The 23,765-nt window shown below is 46.3% G+C and overlaps 1 protein-coding gene across 6 annotated transcripts in view; it reads left to right on the top strand.

Annotated features, from left to right (window-relative positions):
- Positions 1 to 23,323, top strand: part of FoxP (forkhead box transcription factor P) — a 488,938-nt gene extending 465,615 nt beyond the window's left edge. For 5 of the 6 annotated variants that reach the window (XM_075873691.1, XM_075873689.1, XM_075873687.1 and 2 more), the window contains 10 exons: positions 4,303 to 4,858; positions 6,779 to 6,962; positions 8,137 to 8,377; positions 11,509 to 11,586; positions 12,085 to 12,161; positions 12,629 to 12,730; positions 13,786 to 13,919; positions 19,058 to 19,163; positions 21,979 to 22,241; positions 22,896 to 23,323. In XM_075873691.1, the coding sequence (XP_075729806.1) occupies positions 4,303 to 4,858; positions 6,779 to 6,962; positions 8,137 to 8,377; positions 11,509 to 11,586; positions 12,085 to 12,161; positions 12,629 to 12,730; positions 13,786 to 13,919; positions 19,058 to 19,163; positions 21,979 to 22,241; positions 22,896 to 23,172 (2,018 nt within the window). In that variant the 3' untranslated portion in view covers positions 23,173 to 23,323. The remainder of the gene's footprint in view (positions 1 to 4,302; positions 4,859 to 6,778; positions 6,963 to 8,136; positions 8,378 to 11,508; positions 11,587 to 12,084; positions 12,162 to 12,628; positions 12,731 to 13,785; positions 13,920 to 19,057; positions 19,164 to 21,978; positions 22,242 to 22,895) is intronic. The other variant, XM_075873688.1, reaches the window with a different exon arrangement.
- The last annotated feature ends 442 nt before the right edge of the window (positions 23,324 to 23,765 follow it).

Genomic DNA, 23,765 nt, shown 5'->3' with positions numbered 1-23,765 from the left:
ATTTCGTGTTTCAAGAAACATAAAATGTCTTTGAGTTGAATTTTAAACCTTGCTAACGGCCTTCCCGAGCTCGATCACATGCCGCAACAACTGTGCGACGTAATTGGGCATCTTTAACTCGGCGTTTTACCTAATTAATTGTGCATACAGACACTACTCGCTACTTGAATCGACCTTTTGCGAAGTCACGTGAAACTACGTGTGTGTGTGTGCATTGTGTGTGCATTGTGTGTGCGTGTGTGTCGATACACTGCGGCATCGCGTGTACCGATCAGTTTCCTTTTCAATTTTTTTTTTTTCGGTGCAACCACACCGGCCGCGCGTACTGCGTCGTTTAGCCTTCTCCTAAACTCTTTCGTCCTATAGATGACACTGCGTACGCTTTTTGTCGTTTAATATCGTGTTCTGCCTTTTTTTTCCTTTGTTCTTTCCGAGAGCCGTCGTGTCATTTGACAATTCATCTCGCCGTCATATATCTTCCCCCAATTTGTACTCGATGAAGGCCTGCGCAGATCGCCCATTTGCTAACTCGCACGCTCACGTCCCCTCCTTCCCCCCCCCCTTTTTTTTAAATTAGTAACGGTTTCATTTACTTAAATATACTTTTTTCTAATTTTTTTCGTTGCCTGATCGTGTCTGCACGGTATCGCGGTGACGTGACGCTGGAACACCGCTTGTGTCGCCATCGTTCGATGGGAAAGTATTGGTGCGCGACGCGACCGCGTAGACTTCCCCCACTTCCCTTCGTCGTTTCTGTTTCGACGTACCCGCTCTAAACACGAAACAAGAGCAGCAAAGGAGGTCGCGCCCATGGCGAAGGGATCCAAATTATTTCCCCTTTCCCTCTCGCGGCATGCTACAAGGCATTCACGTACGAAATAGACGTACCCACGCCGAGCAGAATGACAAAGCGATGACACAAACCATATCTCGGTTTTGCTGTAGCCTAGAAAGAAAGAAAGAAAGAAAGAAAGAAAGAAAGAAAGAAAGAAAGAAAGAAAGAAAGAAAGAAAGAAAGAAAGAAAGAAAGAAAGAAAGAAAGAAAGAAAGAAAAGGTGGTGGTGTACGGATCGGTGTCCGGATTCAGACCACACCCCTTTAGATGGACAGACGGGCGAGGGAGCGAGAGGATGGGTCGGCACGGGCGGACAGGTTAGTTGCTCGCTTATGAACGATGGAGGCAAAGAGAAAACCCGAACCGCAACTCGGCCTCTGGCAACCCGCACAACGCCGTCGTGATTGTTGTGCAAGAGGCAGCGTTTCTCTCCCTCCTGTCCCCACGCTACGGATGGCAAACGGGGAGAGGTGCTCGGCGGAAGGGAGAGAGTGATCACGTATAGGGTCATTGCGGGGCTTGCACGGCACGCCGCAATCGCTGCCGATCACGTACACACAATACGAAATAGCTTTCTCGCTCGTGCCTCCGACCGCGGGTGTATGTATTGGGCATAGAGCGTCTTGTTCGCGTCGCGGTTCGCGTGGGGCCTACAACCTGGCCACGCCTGGCTTACCAGGGATGCGGGAAACGGCGCCAAGCAAGGGGCACGGGGGGCCAAGCCATGCAAGGGGCACGGGGGGCGCGGTGTCAGGTGTATGGATGCGAAAGAGTAAAATAGCATCAAGCGAGTTGACGCTCATGGCTCCGTTTGCTGGCTCGGGGAAAATGTCGTCACCAAAAAAAAAAAAAAACATGGAAGAGTTTGTTCCAACACTTCGTTGAATATGAGTTACACAAATTAAAGGGGAAAAAAATAAAACGCCTCGTTGGCGTGTTTGCCTGGCGCCTTGCCCTATTACGATACTTAGGTGAAAATGGCAGATGGGGAAACGGGGGGAATCCGTTAATAGCGATATGAAGAGGGATATAAAGGGAGCGAGGGTGGCAATCTGTTAGGGATGCTGGTGGGGCACGGTGAGAGTACAGGGTCAAACGGGTACAGCCTGGGTAAGTCCGTACGCGTAAAGGTATAATGTTGCATTGCGACGGCCTGGTCGTCGTAGAAAGTGAAAGCGAAGGAAACATATCGATATTGATAGACCTCCTCGTACGTAGAGTCTCGCAAAACTGTCTCTGTTTCGCACGTGGGCGCAAAAGCAAAGTATTCTGACACGCCGTGGGATCGGTGACGAGCTATGACACATCGCATTGTAGTAGCTTCGCGGAACGTTCAACCTAGCGGCAGCGGTCGCGATAAACAAGTAGACCCAACCCGCGTTGGCACTGTGGATGCTGCGGACGTGATTGCTGTGTCAGATAACTAGACGCTGCCTCTTCCTGTTGTAGCTGGACAGACACGCCGAGTCCTTCGAGCGGCAGGGTGACAGCGCGTTTGCTATTGTGGAACGCGATGAGCCGGTCGATGCGCTGCAGGGGCGAACAACAGTGGCGCCTCTCGTTTCGGTTTTTTGTGCGTCGTTGTCCGTCACTGCCGCTTGTCGTCGCCGCGCCAACACTGCGCAATCACGGTGTTGACAAGCGCGCGTGGCCGACGACGGTGTAACACCTCGGAGATCGGGATCACCCGGCGACACAGCGCTGCTGGCAAACGGGGGCTCCTCTGCTTGGCCAGCTTGTTTCTGCTGGCGTAATCACAACGGCATCTCGCACGCTGGCCGTCTTTTTCTCTCTGTCTTGATCATGTCGGGGTAGAGGTGTACGTATAGTTTATTGTGAGAATAGAATTAAGTTCGGTCGTCTTCTCTCTCTCTCTCTCTCTCTCTCTCTCTCTCTCTATATATATATATATATATATATATATATATATATATATATATATATATATATATATATATATATATATATATATATATATATAATACTGGTCTGCGCGGACGCTTATCTCGTGAGTGAACAAGGGGAGGGGGGGCGCTAATCGTTGCCGTGGTTGCCGCACTATCGCGGCAATGATTAGCGCATGGCACGTGCCCTCTCAGCAGGCGCGAGCTTCTACGATTAGCTGCGCTATCAACAACAACAAAAAAAAAAAACCGGAATCAAAAGTGTACCTAGAGCGGCCGTTCACATATAGATGTGCTCTGCGCATAACAAACTGCCACGACGTATAGCCTTTACGAAATAGTACCAGCATGCGCTGCCCACGGGAGACGTTTCTCATCAACGCCGTCACTATACGCACGAGCCTTACTGTGGTCATCTACTGTGGCCCCGCCGCAGGAAACTTGGTTACTCAGCAAGCGCATGTTTACTACAACTAATATTGCACCTAAAAATGCCAGTCTTGCTTCGTAAAACATTCGAATATGTTGCTATATCGCATTCGTTGCTTCGCCTTTTTGGCCAACTTCGACTCTTTAGTGATTTTGCATATCGGTATCAATACGACGTAGGTCTGATGGTGCCGAGACCTCTTAAGACAATCGATACGAAAGTATTATAAATGGGGAAGGTCTCTCAGTTGGCAATGCCAGCTGACATTTTGACAAACGGCACCAATTTTGTACAAACTGCTCTAATTGGTGACCTTAGCTGGCATTCCGTCCGAACTCTGCCCATTTTGTATAGGCTGCTTGAAACGGCGACGTTAGCTGATGATTTGTACGAACTGCACTAGTTTTGTACAAATTCTTTAAAATAGCACCGTCAACTGGCATATTGTACCCCGAAAAATATCGCATAAGTACCGCTCATAAAAAAAAACAACTTTGCTGCAAGATGTTTTTTTCTTCACTAAAGATATGTGCCATCTTGATAAAGGGCTCAAGAAAAGATACTTCTGCGTGACACCAGTCATAGATTACAGTATTGTTAGATTCTAGTTGTCAGTAGTAAACAAGCTGGAGGCACTGTGGCCATTTTATTATTGCAAGAAATTGAAATAATTGAACATTTGCAAGGCCAGATATGGTTCTCTATCCATATCTGGCCCTGCATTGTATCGTTCATTTCCGAACTTCGCCGCCCTGATGTTGTTCGCTATCGCGAACCTGTTTATGGAGTGCGCACGTGAAGTAAATATGTTTACTTGACTAAGCAATCACTGACACAATAGGGAAGTCTTGAAATCTCTGTTGTGTGCGTGTTTGCATGCCCCGTCTTTTCAGCAAAATACTTACCAACCAGCTCAGCTCTCAAGTTATTTCTTGAAGTAGGCATATGCCATATTGTTGTGCCATTCGCGTCTTCTACTGTGCTCTTGAAGATAAGCAGACCGAGATGAACGCAACCTTTGTACGACGCTGGCTTCAACGGAATTGCATTGTCGATTGCGTCAGTGCATAGTTATAATATACGCATGAGTGACGTTGATAGAATGCGCGCTAACAACAGCGCTTCGGCTGCAGCCCTGAACACAGACCTGCAAGGGCTCTGGAAGGACGGCGTCGCCTCGAGCCTAGACGTCGACGGCGGGCCGCTCAAGGGCCTCAACGGCCTCCTGGGCTCGGCAGCCGCCGCCGCCGCAGTCGCTGCTCAACAGCAGCAACAGCAGTCTCAACAGCAGCAGCAGCATGGGCCCCCGGGGCCGCCTCTGGGCATGCCCACGGCGCAGCATCCGCCCACCACGCAGCAGTCCTCGGCTGCGAGGCTTGTCAACGGCAACAACACGGTTCTGCAGAGCGCCCTCCAGGGACTCCAGTCGTCCCACCAACAGCAGCAGCAGCAGCTTCAGCAACAGCAGCAGCAGCAGCAACACTCCGCCTCGATGGGCTCCTTGTGCCACGGGCCCAACGAGACGGGCTCCGCGTCTTCGTCGCCGTCCACGTTCCAGCAGCAGTTGGGGAAGGAGGAGAGGTCTTCCGGTGCCAGTGGTGCCAACAACGGGCACGCACTCTACGGCCACGGTGTCTGCAAGTGGCCGGGGTGCGACGCCGAGTGTGAAGACTACCAGGCCTTTGTAAAGTGAGTCGGGTTTGACGTCGGTCGTTTGATTTGGCCCTGGCCCCGTGCGTGTCTTCAGTTGGACTCTCGGCTGTGGGCCTACTATGCTTTAGATAATGATCTATAAAATAAGCAAGTTTTTGCGAGCTCTTGCGCGAATGAACCTTAATCGAACGCGTAGGTGTACGCACGGGGGGGGGGGGGATGCCCCCTAGTCTCCTAGGAGGGAAGGGGGGGGGGGAGTGCAAAGTGAGCTCCACACATTGACACAATAGGGAGAGGGCGCTGCGATTTGGGAGGGTGATGAGTGCAAAGCCAGCTTCATATATGGTCGCAATAGAAGGGGGGTGCTGCGACGACTCCCCCCCCCCTGAAGGGGAACCCTGTGCGTGTCTATGATCGCAGGCTTCTCTTTGTGCGTGTGCTTATGCTTGGTATCAATCTTTCCTTCTCATTTTATTGTGATGAATACGGGGGGGGGGGGGGGGGGATGCGCTAGCTTCCTCTTTCTGCAGAGCGAACACAGTCTTTCTGGCCGGGCTCATCTGCGCGCGAGCTTATCTCGCCAGCAAATAAGGGAGGGGGGGGGGGGCTGTTTATGGTTGCCGCGCATCGCGACAGCAATCAGCGCGCGCCTTGTGCCCCCACAGCACGGGGAAGCTTCGATGGGCTGCGCTCTCAACACGAAAAAAATGGTGCCAGTAGTTTACCTGGAGCGGCCGTGTTCTCTTACACCAGCGTTTTGTGGAGTTACGTGAGAGCGGATGTAAATGAGTTGACTGCTGCAGCCTCACTTCGTATATCAACGCCGTCACTGTACGCACGAGCCTTGTTGTTGGTCATCTACCGTGGCTGCGCCGCAGGAAGCTTGTTACTTAGCAAGCGCATGTTTACTACAATTTATATTGTTCCAAAAAAAATGCTAGCCTTGCTTCTTAAAACATTCGAATATGTTGCTATCGCATTCATTGCTTCGCCCTTTTGGCGAAACTGACATTTTTCAGTGCTCTTTTCTAATCCGTAATGCAAGGTAGCCAACCGAACTTTGGCTACTTGAGATTTGTACCTTTTTCTCTGTCTCTCGACTTGAGCTGAATGAGGCTGCCGCTCGGAGCATGACAAGTTCTGGGTGTATGGTTTTGTACTGGTTGTTATACCTAATTCTTGGTGCCTTTTTTTTTTTTCTAGCCTCTTGAAATTTCTCTAAACTGAAGCAGTGTACTATCGCGAAAAGGGTGGCGCGCTTCTGGTATCTGTTGACATGCCCGCCGCCGCAGTATTGTTGCTACAAAATGGTGGCTGATAGCACGTTAGGGGCTGCCAGTGGCGATATCAACTCACATAAAGTGCACAGCCACAACCAATCACCCATCAGGCCATGGAGCTTCCGAGATATCGGCTCTGGCATAGGCTGCCGTGATGCGATGCGTCTATTACTGTGTAGATGGTGTTGGCTGCGCATTTTGATACAAGTCTTTAATTTACTTTGTTTATCGTGGATTTTTCTTCGCCTTAGCATCACTAATGGCAGATTGTGGGCAATCATCTGCTGTTTGACCCCAATACTAGGGATGCGGGACTGCCAACAGACAGTGGAAGAGCACCTCTCCTTTTCGCTCCGGTTTCGGCAGTGCCATCCTCCTATCACGCTATCTCGGTTTTGAGGCCATTTGCCACGCGCTCACTTTCTCGAGCTATACCGCCCACGATGTTACATATCAATTCACACTGCTACAGATACACGAATCGATCAGTCAGAAGATAAACAACACCAGCTAAGATCGTCACGACTATTGTTTATTGCAATGCACTTATTCAGCCTAGTCACCCATCCTCCTGTGAACGACCTGAGTGGGCTCGAGTGCAGTGGCAACTTGCAGAGCTGCGAAGACATGGAATCGATGAGAATGGTTCTTCTATCTCCCACATTGCGCCTTGCAGACACTTGAACACTGAACACCAGCTGGATGATCGAAGCACAGCGCAAGCCAGGGTACAGATGCAGGTAGTGTCTCAGCTGGAACTGCAGCTCGACAAGGAGCGAGACCGGCTCCAGTCCATGATGGCGCACCTTCACATGAAGCCGCCCAACGGCAGCCCATCTGGCTCTGGCAACAAGGATTCGGTGAGTGCCTTTCTCCGCGCTTTGTTTCTGCGGTTATTTGCTGCCACTTTAACCTTATGTATCGGCACGAGGGACTTTCTCGTGAAGTGCCGAAATTCCTTAGCAACATATTCTTTTTTTAAGTTACTGCTCTGTTTTTGTAGTTATTAGGTACAATTTATTACGTCTTTTAATCTTGTAATTTTCGTTCTTGTCACACAGTTTATATCCTGTGCAGATGATTTGTATTTCTTATCCTGTGTGGTTAGTTTCATTTTCTTTTTTGCTAATCCGTGCCTTTAGTTTCATTTGTTACCTGTATTTGCCCCACTTATCAATGGCACTATTTGCTAGAGGTAATGGCAAAAGAAAAGGAGCAGCTTAACATTCGAGACCATTCATGCTCATTTACATTTCTAGATAAAATACTAACTACTACATTGCAAGATCGGTGTAAATGTGCAGGAGTGGGGGGGGGGGGTACCTTGTGTCTTTTTCTTTCTTTCGTTCTCATGCAGTGCATCCAGGTACAATATTGGTACAATATGATGATTAAGTTACATACTCATAGTATATCTATTTACGTATTCATCCGTTCTTTCGGAAAATTTATGCGACGAGACTGACACGTGGTCTCTTCAGCCTGACCTCTCAGCCTCGCTCAACCTAATAGCAGCGTTGCGTTCCCCTATGTGAATCATGCTACAAGTAAGCATTATATGCTTGTATCTTTTTAGACAAGTCTCCTTATTCCTTCATAAATAACAGTTTTGTTTCCGTCACAGTTTGGCTAAAGTATGTAATGTGCAATTCTCTGAGATTCTTTGGGACACGGGGAAGTTTAAAACAATCAGTTCTAGGATGAAGCATTCTTTGAGTTCGTTTTTTTGAGTTTATGTGTGTACAGTCAAACCTCCTTATAATAGTCGCATTAGACATGTATATAGTTTTATTATATCGAAAAATTTGATATATAAGCGTATGTTACTCCTCTGTAACAAAGGCGACGTTACTCGCCACTTACTTTGTTATAACCGATAGTCCCCTGTGTTCATCTTCGTTATATGGAGGTTTCACTGTGTGTGGCATATTGTGTACGCGTTCCTCCTGTATAGCGGCAGCTCTTGCACAAAGGCCTGCACTGCGGGGAGGTAGCGTTCAGCAGGCCCGTGACGTGCGAGTCTTTTTTCGGCAGCCTTTTGCGAGCTGCTCCCCTCCCTCCTCGTCTGTGTGCCTGCAGCTGTTGTCGTCCACTCCCAAGCCAGCGACGTCCTCACCTCAGGCGCTGCTGCCCATCAGCCCGAGCCCGCCGCCCCTGGCGATGAGCAGCCCGCTCATGACGAGTCGGCTGCTCGGGCTGCCTTCCTCCACCCAGGCGCCGGGCTCGGGTCCCATTCGGCGCAGGCTGAGCGACAAGGGCGTGTCTCCGCTGTCGGGTACGTGTGCACCACGTCTTTCCACTATGTTCCACGTGCCGCGCATGAGGTCCAGTGGTCAAAGCTCGCTTATCACCAGTTATACCCTATAGCGAAGGAAGTTTCAACTCAGCGCAGCTCTCGTTTAGTGTCTGCCAGCTGTGCTACAAGCTTAGAGAGGAAAACCTTGAAATGCTTGGCAGGGTTGGGTGTCCCAGAGAACTGAGTCGATGCTCTAATGTGCATGCAGCGGAAACTATGTTATAATGAAAGTTTTCCCTCGGTTTAACTGTTTAATGGCTGTCAGATATGACTGAAGCACTGGTGAACAAAGCATGACTACGTTGGTGTTCCAGTATGCCACACTGATTTGCAAGCTATTTAACGTAAACGTAATGTCTGAATAGAAATTTGTTATAGCCAACTGCCCACCAGCTGATGTCAGCAGGGGTGGAAGTGCCATTTGCGCCATTCTGTGCCAATCTGACCTGAGGCGCCAAGCTGCGCCTAAACGGCAATTTGCGTGTGCAACGCCAAATTTAGTCGATTTTTTATCATCGACCGAGCAACACGCGTGGGGTACACAAAAGATGCAACCGCGTCCAGATCAAATTGGTTCGGTCACGTTGTATCTCGGTTCATGCATGAATATTGTTAAGGTGGCGTTTGTGTGCATCCCTCATTATGCGGCTCTATATATGTTTTAACAGCAAAGCTGTTAGCTGAACCATATAAACTGAAAGAAATAAAAATCAGTTTCACCAGTGAAGTGATGATTGCATTAGCAAGAACTCGCAATGTTTTTATGGTATTGCCGCACGTGCTCCTTTATTTTTGTTTTTTTTTTTTTTCTACCGCACCATTACTCGTGTAACGCTGCCTTGCACAAACCATGCCCGAATGGCTGGAAACAATCTAGATGATCTCAGAACCTTCCGCCGATATTACTCGCAAAACGCGTACATCAGAGTTCCACCTGGAACTTACGCAGCCGCTAGCGATAACGCTGGAGTCTTCGATGGCGCATGTATAAATGCCGGCGCACTTTGCTGCTTGGCAGACTATCGACGGCCGACGCTCTATGTTCGCTGCCGTCAGCCTACAGCGTGCATTGCTTGCATAGCGACGTCTTGTTTTCCGGGCACAGGTTCGCCCAAATAAGAAGTTCACTCATGAAAACAGCATGTGGCTGCCTTCGCCAACGCCACGACTCCGTGACAGTAGGAAGGCTGCAGCTGACCGCTAACTCTTTTGGACACGACATCGCGAAACTCCACGAAACACTGGTGTAAGATAATAAGTACAGCCGCTCCAGGGAGAATTGCTGTTATCAGACAATCTCTTCCCGTTGAGAGCGCACCATTGGTTTACGAGCTGTGCGCTGATGCTTGCCGATAGTGCCAGCTAGCGCAACCACGCCCTTGAAATCAAAGTTCACCGCTGCTGCTCGAGTGACTCCCCCTTCTTTCCCACGCGTCTTTCCACGCTCGTTCAGCGTGTTTCCTCTCTGCTTGAGCATTCGACGGCAGGTCTAACACTTGGTGGGAACCTATCGCGTGCGCTCGGAGGGGCACTCCGGAGCCCAGGCCTTATCTTAATCTCTGCTTGAGCACCGCTCATCTCCAGCTTGCGCAATTTTAGGCGCGCGGGTAGAACGTGCGATGCGCGGAGAATGTTGTAGTTTATGGGGAACATAACGGAGACCGCGAAAACCCGTCGAATGTTCTATAGTTCCTATTATAATAAAAAAAAATTCACTTAATTGCTTAGAAATTGCGCGGCGACCCCATATAAACTTGTTCGCGGTTTTGTTTTTTTTTTTTTGTTTTTCGCGGTTCTGATGTCGGTTGTGGCACTTCAATGACCCGAACACAAGTTTTCTACGTTTATTTTTATATAGCCCTATTAGTTTTGTATGCGGTATGGTTTCGTTTTGTGGTAAGTCTGGTCACTTGATCAGCATTGAATGCTTAGTAAAAACCGCTGAATTTTTTTGTGTATATGAGAAAGCGAAAATTCTAATTAACAGTCATGTGTGACCCAAAAAGTCTGCTCCAAAAATAAATTTTGATGCTCCAAAACACGCCTTTTGGTGCTCCAGAGCTGCTCCAAAATTTCCCCGTTACTGCTCCAAAGCTGCTCCAAAACCGTATTATTCCTGCTCCCAAAGTTGCTCCAAAAGACGGAAGCCCGCTTCCACCCCCTGATGTCACCTCTGCCTGATGTCTATCATACATGCTCAGGGGTATGGGCAGCATGCCTAAGAAGGCTTGGCTGGGGTTTGTGCTGCCCAAGAGTCGGACGCAAACCTAGTTGCACCACTGCATTTCAACAATCTTACGATTGAAGCTCGCTCTAACAAAATATGGTGTAACGAAGTATATTTTGGCTTAGCTCAGCTGCCTAATATTTGCGGGATATGTTTGGGCCCACCGACAAAAGGGCCTCATTTGGCCGGCGTTCCAGACCACGGCATAAATATGGTAGTATTGCGATGCACACGTACTCTTAGAGCCTGTGCACGTTGTAACGAACTACACTGCCATTAGTTATAACAAACCACATTTGAACTGAATGCAGCTGTTTGCCATCCATCAGAAATGTTATGCACATTGTTGAAAAGCAACACTTATTCATAAAATCTTAAAGTCAAAGTTTGTTATAGTCAACTACATTGTACCCTCACTAAGATCTGGTTAAGATGTTTAAAAGTGAAATCGGTGGCCTGTACCTCTCTTCATTCTCAGTTATGCTTTATAACAATGTTGTCTAAATCGAGGTTCGCGATAAACCATGGCACGAAATTACCCTCACTCTTTTCGGTATTCACTATATACATATTCTTAGGTTGGCGAATGACATAAGGTAATTGTTTATGTAATTCATTGTAAGCGATATTTTTTGCATTTGTACTACTAATAAGTGCACCAACTCTTCAGATCAAGCTGAACTATTCCGCTGAAATTCTGTTTATTCAAACACGTTTTTTTTTATGTATACGTAGTATGACACTTGGTATATATCTGTGGGAGCTAGAAGTTCAGCTGTGCTAGAATGTCTGTCCTAAGATTCTCTGTAAGTCAAGTTTGTCAGCGAGTGCTTGTTCACCTGCAGGCAAGTGTCAGCAATGTTTTTTTCTCTGTGTTGCGCAGGTATGGAAATCGCATCATTACCCGACTCACCCATACGACGAAGGGTTGCGGAGAGAGCTAACTTGGATATCACTGAAGGTATGTCACAAATATTTCTGCTCACGTGAAACTCCGTATATGTTTATTTTCCAAAAACCTTATCTGGAGTCCTACTTTAGGGGCCACCAAGTCATTGTTCTTATATTCCATACAAAAAATACAATATGTCTACACTTGTATACTCATCAAAGCTGCCTAAAGATAATTAGCTACAGGTGTGTAATTTATGTCGGTATAATTTCCTACAGTTAATTATCAACACTTTCAATTCAGCATGGAAGGCTGCGAATCTTGGTCGCCCGACAAAGGTTGCTGGAGTAAACATCGGCCCTGAACATCATACTAATATCGTGCAATGTTCAGTACCCATTATGCCTTCCTTCTAACGGATTTTCTTTCGTAATCTCTCGCTCGATTGGTGATCTGCTCTAGTATTTCTGTCAAAATGTTCTCTCGACTCGTCAGGTGGGCTTGTATGTGTACATCTAGACGACGCGTGGCAATTCATATTCCTGTTGTTTCTATATCTTTCGACAGAGATCCAGCGAAATCGAGAGTTTTACAAGTCTGCGGACGTTCGGCCTCCCTTCACATATGCCTCTCTCATTCGGCAGGTGAGGTTGCTTAACAAAAAATTTGTTCGGTGCAGTATGCTCTAATCATGCGCAACCATTCACTCTTTGTATTATCAGTGTCACTGTGTGGTATGCTATTGTGTGACGCATGATATGCCGAGAAGGGCGATTTATAATACGCTTAACGATTCCTGATTTAATATTTGTGCAGGCAGAAATGAACTTCTTTCATAAAATGCATCTAATGTCATGTGTTTGGGAATTTTCACAAGTGTGTCATGACTGGAGCATACGGACAAGCTATTGCAAAATAATTGGTAATGCATAATTTAGGAAATTATTTCTGTGGTAATGTGCATTGAACTATTCTTTGGTCATTTTGAATTAAGGGCTTTACAGAAAAACAGTGTAAGCTGGTGCTGCATACTTCCTATAAGTCACCCTAGTCAGTTTTAAATGTAAACTTCAATGAGTTGAGCATGCATTCCATTTCTTATTCATTTCAGGCCATAATTGAATCTCCTGATAAGCAGTTAACGCTGAATGAGATCTACAACTGGTTCCAGAATACCTTCTGCTACTTCCGTAGGAATGCTGCAACTTGGAAGGTAATGGAGACTTGCTCTGCCACAGGCTTTTTGTTACCCGAGATATTGTCAGTGAACTAGTTTGGGTTGTCACAAATCCAAGTGTTTGCCTACAGTGGGGGCACTAGTTATCAATGTTTGGCATTTTGGGATTGTTACACGTTCGTTCTTTAGGCAAATTATGTTTCCGACATGATGAATTCTTTCGGGTGCCTAGCTGGCTGTCATAGCTACATTAGGCGTAACACCAAACAAATAGTTGTCTTGTTCTAGTCTTTTGAAGTTTGTTTTATGCAGCAACGTTCTGCTGTCATGCAGAAGTCTAAATTTGACTTAACTCTAGGTTACCTTCAACGTGAATGTTGTTTGACTATTTCTTAAAACTTGGCTAAGCTAAATATTTGCTACATGTTTGCTTTTCTTGTGAACTGCCACAATGTTCACAGGGGCTATCTTTCGTTGCTTTCTTTATTCTGGCTCCTATGTAGATCGTCGTTTCTTGTATTTTGTTTATTCTTTGTTTATGTCAAAAAGAAAATATTCGCAATGAAAAGGCAGCGCTGCCTGCATAAAAGTGGCTAAGCCTTCCCTTAGCTGGCTATGTCGAATTGTCGTGTAGCAATACAATGACTTATTCTGAAAGCTGTCTCACAATTTTTGCACTGATAGAGAATATAATCAGCAGTTAGCGACATCTTGCAAGGAATAAGTTTTCAAAAAGCTTCTTTAAAATAAATGTTGTATAGTTTTGGAATCGGACGGTTTATAGTTAAAATTGGGTCTAGTTAGCTGATCAATGTTTATTCTTAGAGACAGCTTGCAAGAAAGAAATGTCATCCTTGATTATCACCAGCAGTGTATCGTCATTATCTTAGTAGCACCAGTTGTTGACGCAACGTTGTCACAACGTTGCGAATGTTGCCTTATCGTTACAGACGTTCTTTAAGCATTACGGCAACAATGCATGCTATTAGGAAGAGTCCACTTTTGTTCCTAAGAAGGCATTTTAGTTCTTCCTGAACCGTGTTGTTGTTGTTGCTAAAGGCCACACATGTTTCTTTTCCTCCTTCGTGTAGAATGCGGTGAGACACAACCTGAGCCTACACAAATGTTTTATGCGTGTTGAGAACGTTAAAGGGGCTGTGTGGACTGTGGACGAAATAGAATTCTACAAGCGTAGGCCCCAGCGACTCCAAGATCGGATAGCAGGGTAAATCTCACCGGCCTTGAACGCACCATGCACAACATACAAACACTGCTTCGTCTGTACTTACCTGCCTCTGTGTTCATGCTTTGTTCCGCTTGATCGTGCATATTTTCGTGGTTGAGCTTGCTAAAGGTTACTGCAAGGTAGCCACGAAAGGCAATAAAGTTGACCAAAAGAGGCAACCACAAGTGAATTTTTTATCGTCAGGCCTGAATTACGCTGCATCACGTTAGTGCGTGGCGTATCGAACACTGCTTGATGCTCACGGTGAAATCTGCTGCATGTAATTTTCAACTAGAGCGGAAAATCTCATGACATTCACTTTGGCCATACTTCATACTTGAGCCGATGAATGTGCACGATCAGGCGGATGCTTTGTTCAACTCTCATGCCTGTCTTGTTTGTTTAACAAGTTCTTCTTTCTCTCTCTCTCTTCTCTTTCCCCCTCTCCTTTCTTCCTGCATTTCGTTCTCTTATGTTTCCACACATTCATCTTCATTTTTCTGCCCTTCCACTGATCCACCATGCTCCACTACATTCTATCTTATGCTGAGTTGCCTCTATCTTCTTGTATCTCTTTCTGTGTTGCTTTATTGCCTGTTTCTTGCATCATTCTGTCTCTCCTGTTCATTCACTTTGGGTTCCGCTTGCATGTCTCATTATCTTTTCATTTCGTTTTTTTTTGCAAACTGTGCCAAATCGCCGATTCATTGGAAATTTCATGTTTATGCTTTCTGCATACCACGCATGGCTTCTTTTTCATGTTCCCTGCGCCATTTTTTTGTAAATGATAAATGGGTGTATCAACCATCGGTGACTACCTCAAAACTTGAGCGTCATGCTTCATTTATAATTTGCGCTTTTTGTCATCATATAATATATTGTTTGCTTATTTCACACCCGTGAATTTGAAACTTTGGCTGTTTCGCACTCTTGTCCTTAAATGTTACTTTGCTTCTTCAAATGTATCATCCATTACATTTTCGTTGCGTATTGCTTCTTGCTCATCTTCTTCACAATTTATTTTCGTTAATACCTTTGTCCTCTTCCTTTGCACTCAAATTACACTTTCCGTTTAAAAAAAAATGACCCGCTTCTATTCTTCGCACCTTCCTTCTCGCCCTTATTCCCAACGATTCCCGTAAACCTTGCACGGCAACCGGACTTATCCCGCTGACGTCATCGAGCTCAGAATGCTATCAGAACCAACTTGTCGCTGCATAAGTGCTTTGTTCGTTACGAGGACGACTACGGCTCGTTTTGGATGGTGGACGATCGCGAATTCGTTAAGCGGCGTCACCTCAGCCGTGGCCGTCCCCGGAAATTCGCCGACTACCGGAACGCACCGCCGCAATTGGCCGAGTAAGCCGTAGGCTGTACCAATCAGAAGACAGTCCTTGCCCGAGATGGCTACTGAGGGACTGCCGACCAATGAGGTCGTTGCCTTAGATGGCTGAGTAGTTGATGCACAGTGCACTGTCAAAGATGTCGGAAAAAAGAACGGTCTTTTTATCTGCCACTTGTGCATGTTGGCACATTACATCAGACTTATTGGATCCATGACGGAAGTCTTCAATATAATTTCAGCCTGAATTTGATTAACAGTATGATTGCGGATTCAAGAAATATGGTCAGCCAACATCGCAAAAGTTGCCATGTTTGTTCATGTCTAGGCAGTGTGTCTTGAGTATGCAATTGCACTTCAAGAACTCTGCACCTGAATGGACGAAAAAGCATATAAGTGGGCAAAATGCAGCTGAATGGATGACAAATTAAAAACGGCCAACAGCTTTGCTTGTTTGCACGAAGATTCTTGTGACTAAGCCCAGCCTTTTCTTTGACAGCGCACTTAGAAATGTCGTATATCTCGCACAGAACAGTACGACATGCATCATTAGCTGCCTAAACGTGTCCGAGGTCTTGGTAGAAAAAAGATTTTAAAAAGCCGAGTGGAGCCGATGCTAGAACACGTCATCTTTTTATGTCTGTGTATAGGCTCTCCGGCAACCTTGCATGCCATCCGTCGAGCATGACATCCTTAGTGCAAAATATTCCCCTGTCCCCTGCTCAATCTTGGAAACTTTTCATTTTCACCTATCTTCCTAAGTTTTGTTGAAGCAAGTTTTGAGTAGTCACTGATGCAACCCTTATCAATGTTTGTCTGTTTTAATGTGTTGTATATATATGTAGTTTTTCTTGACCGTCATACCATGCACTTCGTTTTGTTGGCAATGACTGCGATAATCGTGGTAATCAATAAATTCAACTTCGTGCCTGCTTAAGGCAAGGTTTGTGGTCTGTATGACAAAAACAAACATAAAAATTGAGTCTTCTGACAGAATGAAATGCACATGGTAGCGCTCAAGCGATTTGTTTATAAACCGTGTAGATACAGAAAACCAGAGGTTTTACAACCATTAGAACCTCTGTAGCCGGAAATAGGATATACAAGTAGTAGTAGTAGTAGTAGTAGTAGTAGTAGTAGTAGTAGTAGTAGTAGTAGTAGTAGTCTATACCTAGCTAATGTAGATACATGTAGTGGTGCTGTAAATTGCATGATTATCTTTTATCTTGAATGTATATCTTGCTTATGTAATTGCACATTGCTGTTTCGTATGTGTAATGGACCATATGCGAAATTGCTTTGTGCTCTGGCAACACTGTGCATTTTGACCCCGCCGCCATTTTAATGTGGGCGAGCGGTCGACGGCAACGCGTTCGCTAGTACGGCCGTACGACTTCTGAACACCCGCTTCACTGCGCTGAGCTACTGCGATGGCCACAGCAAGACGTTTCCCAGTGCCCGAACATGTGATGTGGACAAACTGTTTAGTAATCTTGCCACATCTTGCCACTTGTATGTCATTGCATCTTTCGTAAAGCGGTGGAAGGATACCTGCAAGTTATAAGCAAACAAACATTCAGTGCGACGTCATGAGCTAGGTTTCTCTTAGCTGTTTAAACGATTGTTGTTTACAAACACAGGCACTATCGCAAATTCATCTCACAGGGAATAGAGGTCACACTTATATGTGCATTGCAGGAGTAATGATGCACTTGTAATGTGACCCCCTCCCTCTCAGTTTTTTCTGGGCACACCCCGGTTTCTTAGCAGCCTTTCCTTCACAGTAAGCCTTAAGAGGCATTTGTGACTTGTGGACACTCGGGGGAATTTAAATCAGTTATTTTTTATATCTAAGTAGCTTCAAAATTTTCTAGGAGCTGCGAGTGTAAGGCAGCTAAAATGCTGAATCCCATGCAACTAAGTTATGGCTGTCTCCACAGCTGTATGTTTTATAATGCAACATGAAACATTTTTCAAGTGAGGTGAGTTGCAACACACACAAAAAAAAACAGCTGCAACGCAACTGAGCCAAAGAGACTAAAATGCAGAGAATGAATCCCGTCTTACGAATAAATAGGACTGCTGCACTCTGAACTCCTGCAGAACGTCATTCAGTCAAGCCCTGGCGATGCTCATGGTGCCAGTTTTCGAAACCTACGGCAGTGCGCCCCGCTATCTTTTCAATTTTATTTCATTGGTAAAGAAAAATTGGTGAGAGAGGCCCCAATGGAAAAGTTGCGTCCGCGCACGTTGGGGGAATTGAAGTGCCTGAGCAGATACTTTTCTGTTCCAAAGTGGGCATAGCCCTTATATTCCGAATGACTGTTTTATTGCTGCGCGGTGACCGTACTTGCGGACACAACGGAGCTTGAACGCAGACAAGCAACCGAGCTGCCTTTCTAGGATGCGTGTACGGCATGTTACTCAGAATATCGGAAGCTTTGCACGTCTCTGTGCGCAATCACCTTCAAAAATAACATTTCTACGTCGTCTACCTACATGGTGAAATCTCGTCACAAAAAAGCCCGTCCGAATAGTTCGGTTCTGTCACACTATACCTCACCAGCAGTGGCGGACTCTCTATTCGACTGCAGGGAATCACCGGGGCTCTTCGGTTTACCATCTCAGACTCACCGCGGATAGTGCGCGGGTAGCCTGAGGCTTCCCCGAAGTCATAAGAAAATTTGAATGCCACACACCTTCTCAGCGAGTTCGTGACGGTAAATTGAAGAGCACCACTGTCGTGTAGAGGCCCGACGTAGTGAAAACACCTAGCCGCAAAGCTGACAAACCTATAAAAACATGGCCTGTCCGCGTTACACAGAAAAATGGTTAGTCCTGCAATGCTCTCGTGCAGCCCGCGCACCGCGGAGATACATGCATCCTAGACTGTGCCCATAAAGCTTGTGCACGCCATACCCTGTTTTGCGTTTAAATGATCGCTGGAAAATCGTAATTCATGCCCCATACCTTGCTCCCATCGCTGTCTGTGACTCCGCCCTGCTTGCACAGCGGCACACAGCAGTGTACTGGCATTTTGCCAGCAAAAAAATCTGACTGCGACAGTCAAAGCGTTGAAACGCGTACGTTCGCATGGGGGTCGCCCGTGCGTAGTGGTCAAGCCTCGCCAGCATCAAAATGGCGGATATGGTACCTGCTGCGTTCACTAGATGGCGCTGTTAATTTCGCATATTGCCTATTGTGAAATTGTAATCTAGTAAACCATATTTGAAGTTGGTACACTATAATGTGCTGATGCCAACACGTACAAGGACAGTCAGAACTATCTTAGCTATGTGAAATTATGCTTTAAAACTTGAATATCTCATGATTTAATGAAAATATCTTGTTAAAATGCATTGAGTAGTGGTATCAGACTTTAAAGCGGTATATCGCTCATGCACGATAATTTCGACTTATTGGGAAATGAGTATTACATTCCAACATAACAACCGGCATAAAACTAGAAAGAATACTGGGCATTGGTGACACACTCGTTGAATTTGCTCACCTCCCGTATAGTATCTTTATAATGCGTCAAGAGCAGTACGTCAGCTCAGTGTACATTACTTTAAGGGAGGTACCGAGCAGTGTTAAGGAAAGGACATTTTCCGTCAAAGTAGCCAGTTATAAGCAACTATATATCAGTTTATTGTGTACTGAAACTTCACTGCAGTCATTCCTTTTCAGTCATTGTTTTGTATTGAGATGCATGCATCAAGCGTACTTGCCTTCAGTGTGTTCATGTTCAGGCGTAGGGTAAGCTATCGCTAAACAAATGTTTATCATCTCTTAGGGGCCTACCAGTGCCTTCCCAGCAAGTAGGACAGAGATCGGTCCGTAGTCCGAACCTCCAGCAAAGTCCGGGTCTGTACGGAGAGTCCCTTAACGCTTCACTGCAAGTGAGTAGGCTTAGTCTTTTATCTTCTCTCACTGTCTTGCAAAAGTATTTATTGCATGTCAAGTTACGGCACTATCTTCAAACTCTATGTCTATTTTTAAAGTACCCTCAAAATAGCGGGTTGCTTCAAATGTAATCTGTACGTAAATGGGTCATGTGCAGTATTCACACGCATGCCCTTATATATGTATACAAGCTGTTAAAAAAAAATATCGTAATTGACAACAAATATTTTGTGGCTGTTACGCCTTCTATGCGTTGTGGAGCATCGCATGTGTTTTTTTTAATGTTTTTGTACTAAAGCTACACAAAATCAAATCCTATAGCACATTATACGGACGAAAAGTACATATGACGAAATTTATTACCTTTTATTGCGATAGCATTCATATGGACACTTAGGCTAGATCTTGCCCCAGACGTCAGCCATCATTGGCCATATATGTATACGTATCTATATATATAGAAATGATATATATATATGAAATGATAGAAAAAAATAATCCTGAAAAAAGTCTCCGGCTCGCGCAATAGAACGTCCGAGCTCTTGTGAGTGCGTGGAATTAGCCACTAAGCCATGAAGGAGCACTTCCTTTAATGTTGGAATGGCAAGCTATTTATATATCCCTCTTACCGCCAGTGATGTCCCGTACTACGCTGAAGAGTTCCCATTTCAAGACATGAAAAATTCCTATTTTGGTCATTTTTCCTTGCATACTCTGACCGAATTCCCAGCACATTTCCCTGCACATTAGTTGTAATATTTGGATATATAACACACACATTTATAAATGCATATGTGTGCAGTGTTTGTCACTATAAAATCAAGACTAGTGTGTGTGCTCCTGCATAACAAAAGCGTGATATTTCAAACTAATGTGCTGTGAGTACATTGCAAAAAGTGGGCTAGGAGTCCATGCCAGCAGGGAACTAGCAGATGACTCGCATAAATATGAAGCTAATCTCAAGGGCTATGCCTGCATGCTGCGTTTGCTAAAACAGATTGTGGGAGCCGAACGCACACTCTGACTGCAATGAGCCCTCATTTGTGAATTGAACCATATCCGCAATTCCCTGTAAGATCACAAAGATTCCCTTTTTCCCTTTCATCCAAAATGAGGGCTGGAATTTCCCCGAAAAGGAGAAAATTCCCTGCATGGAACATCACTGCTTATCCCTGGTGATACCTATCTCGGGGGAACTATCGTGTTTTCAGCATTACCAGTGAGACGGCACAGTGAGCGCGCGTCACCAGATCGTCACAACGGGGCGACGCACCCGCATGCGTTCATCTCCCACACGTACTTTGCCCCACAGAGGGGGCGAGGTAGACTCTCACGCATGGGGCTCTTATTTCGCGATGGAAAGAATCGTAAGCCATGGGCTTTTATCAAAATGATTCTGTTGTAGTTACCGAGTGCACAAAGGTCACTGCACTTGCTGCACAGTGTCCGTTTGCGAAAACAATGCGCTTTTCAGACACGGCAAAGTAGCAACTGAGACACTTATTCGCGTTCATTTGTACCAGTGAGTACATTTCTTGCAACACTTCTGCATGAGCAATGCGCGGCACGTTTCAATCCGTCTGTCATTATTCGAGTGACATTCCAATTTGTTGCTATCGCATTCATTGCTTTGCATTTGCAGCAAAGCTGTGAAAATTTTTTGTCTGCATATTGCATTATAAAGGTGCATTAAACGGCCTTTCTGTCTGTACAAAAGCTTTAGTGTTATGCATTATATGAACTTCAGTCCGTACATTGCTGTATGAAGACAAACTACACAGATATTTAATATGTTTAATGCGATATGAAGTTCCCCCAATATGAGGAAGACTGAAACGCCGTCGAGCAGTATAAATGTTATCAAGAGTGGAATACCTTGTTATTGCAATGCAAGTGGGATATAGCCTTTGAAGCTTATTTTTTTCCGAAGCAATAATAGTATTTTCTTGTACATAAATAAAAGATGTACACGTATAACCTGATGTGCACAGCAATCACACATGAATATGATCGAGGGTACCAAGCACGAATGACGTGCATGTGTCTTACCAGGTTCAATATATCAGGTACAATGCATTGCTCGACCGTAGCATCGATCCAGATAAATAAAGAGGGCGTGAGGGGGTGTGAGGAGGGCACCATTCTAGCAATACATTTACACCTTGGCTTACGTTTTGCTGAGGTAAGACGCTTGTTCCGATAAGAGCGTATCCGCTGGCCATTGCCAATGGCTCAGTGTGCTTCGTTGCGGCATACTGCTGTCTCAGTGTCGTGGTTTCTTTTTGCGTTTGATGTGCTGATTCATGAGCTAGAGTGAACACGCAATATAAAGCACTGGGTGGGTACTATGCCTAAATGGCGAAATCATATGCAGTTTAGAACAGCAGAAACTTGGGCGATATTGAAAGGTTGCATGACTTGTATGGTTCACCTGCACGTTTTTTCTTGGCACTGTCGGTTCGCCGTAATTCGCATGCTGCCATTCATGTACCATGCATACATATGACTTTGAGTGTTATAATTCGCTTTAATTCATATGGTGCCCTCCACAGAGGGGCATTGCCAGAACTTTTATCAGTGGAGATGGACCCTATCCCTACGTGTGTGTGCATGTGCATATGCATATACAACAACTTAAAGAATGGAGATTTTGAACATCTCCAATACTTCATTTTTGGCTAAGCCTATGCCCACTATGGCAGATATTATGATTATATCAACGATAAAATAAACTGTACCTATTACCTTTCTCTGTTTACGTTAAAGTGCAGTGACTAATAAATGTGCCACGTCTCTCATCTCTGTCTGCAGGCAGCGCTGGCCGAGAGCAACCTGTCATTCCTCAGTGCAGCTATTTCCGGCACGGCGGTGAGCACGGCGGCGTCCATTGCGGGTGGCGTAGTCATGCCCGGGGCTCGGCCGCCGAGCGCAGGCAACGGACCCCTCAGCAGCCCGGTAGTCTCCTCAGGCGGGCTGCTGCCCGCCGCCCCACAGCTCCACGGGGACGCCGCAGCTGCGGAGCGATTCGTCGCCGGCATGCTCGGCCAGGGACTCGCGGGGGAGAGACTCACCAGGTCAGTCTTGCTGCTACCCACTCTCATTATGCCACAACTGGAGTGTTCACTTCCCCAGCCATGGGCATCAGCTGCATTTTTGTGTCAGGGGTGGAAACCCATGTCGCACCTTGCGGGGTTGAGTGAAACAGAGGGGGGAGGGGTAGTGCTGGACGGTTTTCGTTACTGCTGGTGTGGCTTGGAGGTTGGGGTTAGGGGCCCGTTTTGCACCTCTCAGTCATTGCCCATGTTCCAGCCTAATATTCGTGCCATTCTCATTTAAATAATGGTAATGTTGTATAAAGTTAATATGGTTTCAACATGAGCAGTGAGAATGCTGCAGCTGCATAGCCATTAGCTTCCTTCGCTCGATGCGATTGTAGTAATTCGTTGGATATTGAAGATGTTATGGACCCGATAGAAATTCTGATAGACATCTGTCAGCTGGATGTCGTCACAAGCTGTAAGCGAGCTGACATTTCTATGACTTGCACTTTGTACACTGCTATACTTCATACTACACGTGGTACATGTGTACACCATCTTGACAATTGTACACAGTCCATGTCAGCATAATATACACTGAATGTAGGTATATGATTGGGCTTTGATAGACGTGTGTTACCGTGTGTTGTTGACACTAGAAGCATAGCTCACTGTGTCTCTACCTCGCAGCAATGGCGTCCACATCAAGCAGGAACCAGTGGTAGAAGAGCCCAGCAGTGACCTGGAGGAACCCATGGAGGCCACTCCCGACCAACTGGTCACGGGCTCCGTGCTCGAAGACGACCTGGGAAGTGACGAGGCGCCACGACCCTCTGACGGCTTGGACGCCGCGATCGGTGGCCGCGACTCGGCCACCGAGCGGGAGGACAACGAGGAAGCCGAGGACTTGTCCCTATCTTCGTCCACGACAACCCCCTGCGAGACGCCAGTCTCGAACTCGACGTAGGACATTGCCCCCTCCCCTCTTCACCCGCTCCCTATACTCCCCACACCAGTCAGTCCTCCATCCTTCCAGCCTCTCCGAGAGAGGTCGCGCGGCTTTGCCAGCATCACGACAGAGCAAACAAGGATTGTCCCCCCCCGACCCTCCTCCATGGCACGAATTTCATTTCGTCTCCACGCAGCCGCAGCAGCAGCAGCACCAACGCCAGAGCATTGTCACTGTAGCAGTTGACGAATACATCTCTATCGCACCGGTACCTCAGTAAACACGATTACCTCAGTGGGAAGGGCGACGAGTTGTTTTCCGGCAAAGACAGGTGTTTTCCCCTTTCTTTCCAGGCTGTGGTTGTTTTACGGCGGACTGTTTGACGCGGAGCGTTAGTCGAGACCGCAAGTGTGGATGGGGTGAGAAGGAAACCGGTTCGGCTCTCTGCTTAAGGAGTGGCATAAGATGCCACCTTCACGGACGGTCGTATGAGTTGCTTGTTCGGTGGAAGATGTGCTAGCACGCCTGTTGGCAAGCAGTGTGTGCATTGGACTTCGTTGAGTCAACTTCGAAGGCATAAGGCACCCAAGGTGCATCGCCACATAATTTAT

This window comes from Rhipicephalus microplus, chromosome 9 (assembly GCF_043290135.1).
Source record: "Rhipicephalus microplus isolate Deutch F79 chromosome 9, USDA_Rmic, whole genome shotgun sequence".
NCBI lineage: Eukaryota > Metazoa > Arthropoda > Arachnida > Ixodida > Ixodidae > Rhipicephalus > Rhipicephalus microplus.
Note: the sequence above shows the minus strand (reverse complement) of the source record. Positions and strands in the feature narration are given on the sequence as shown.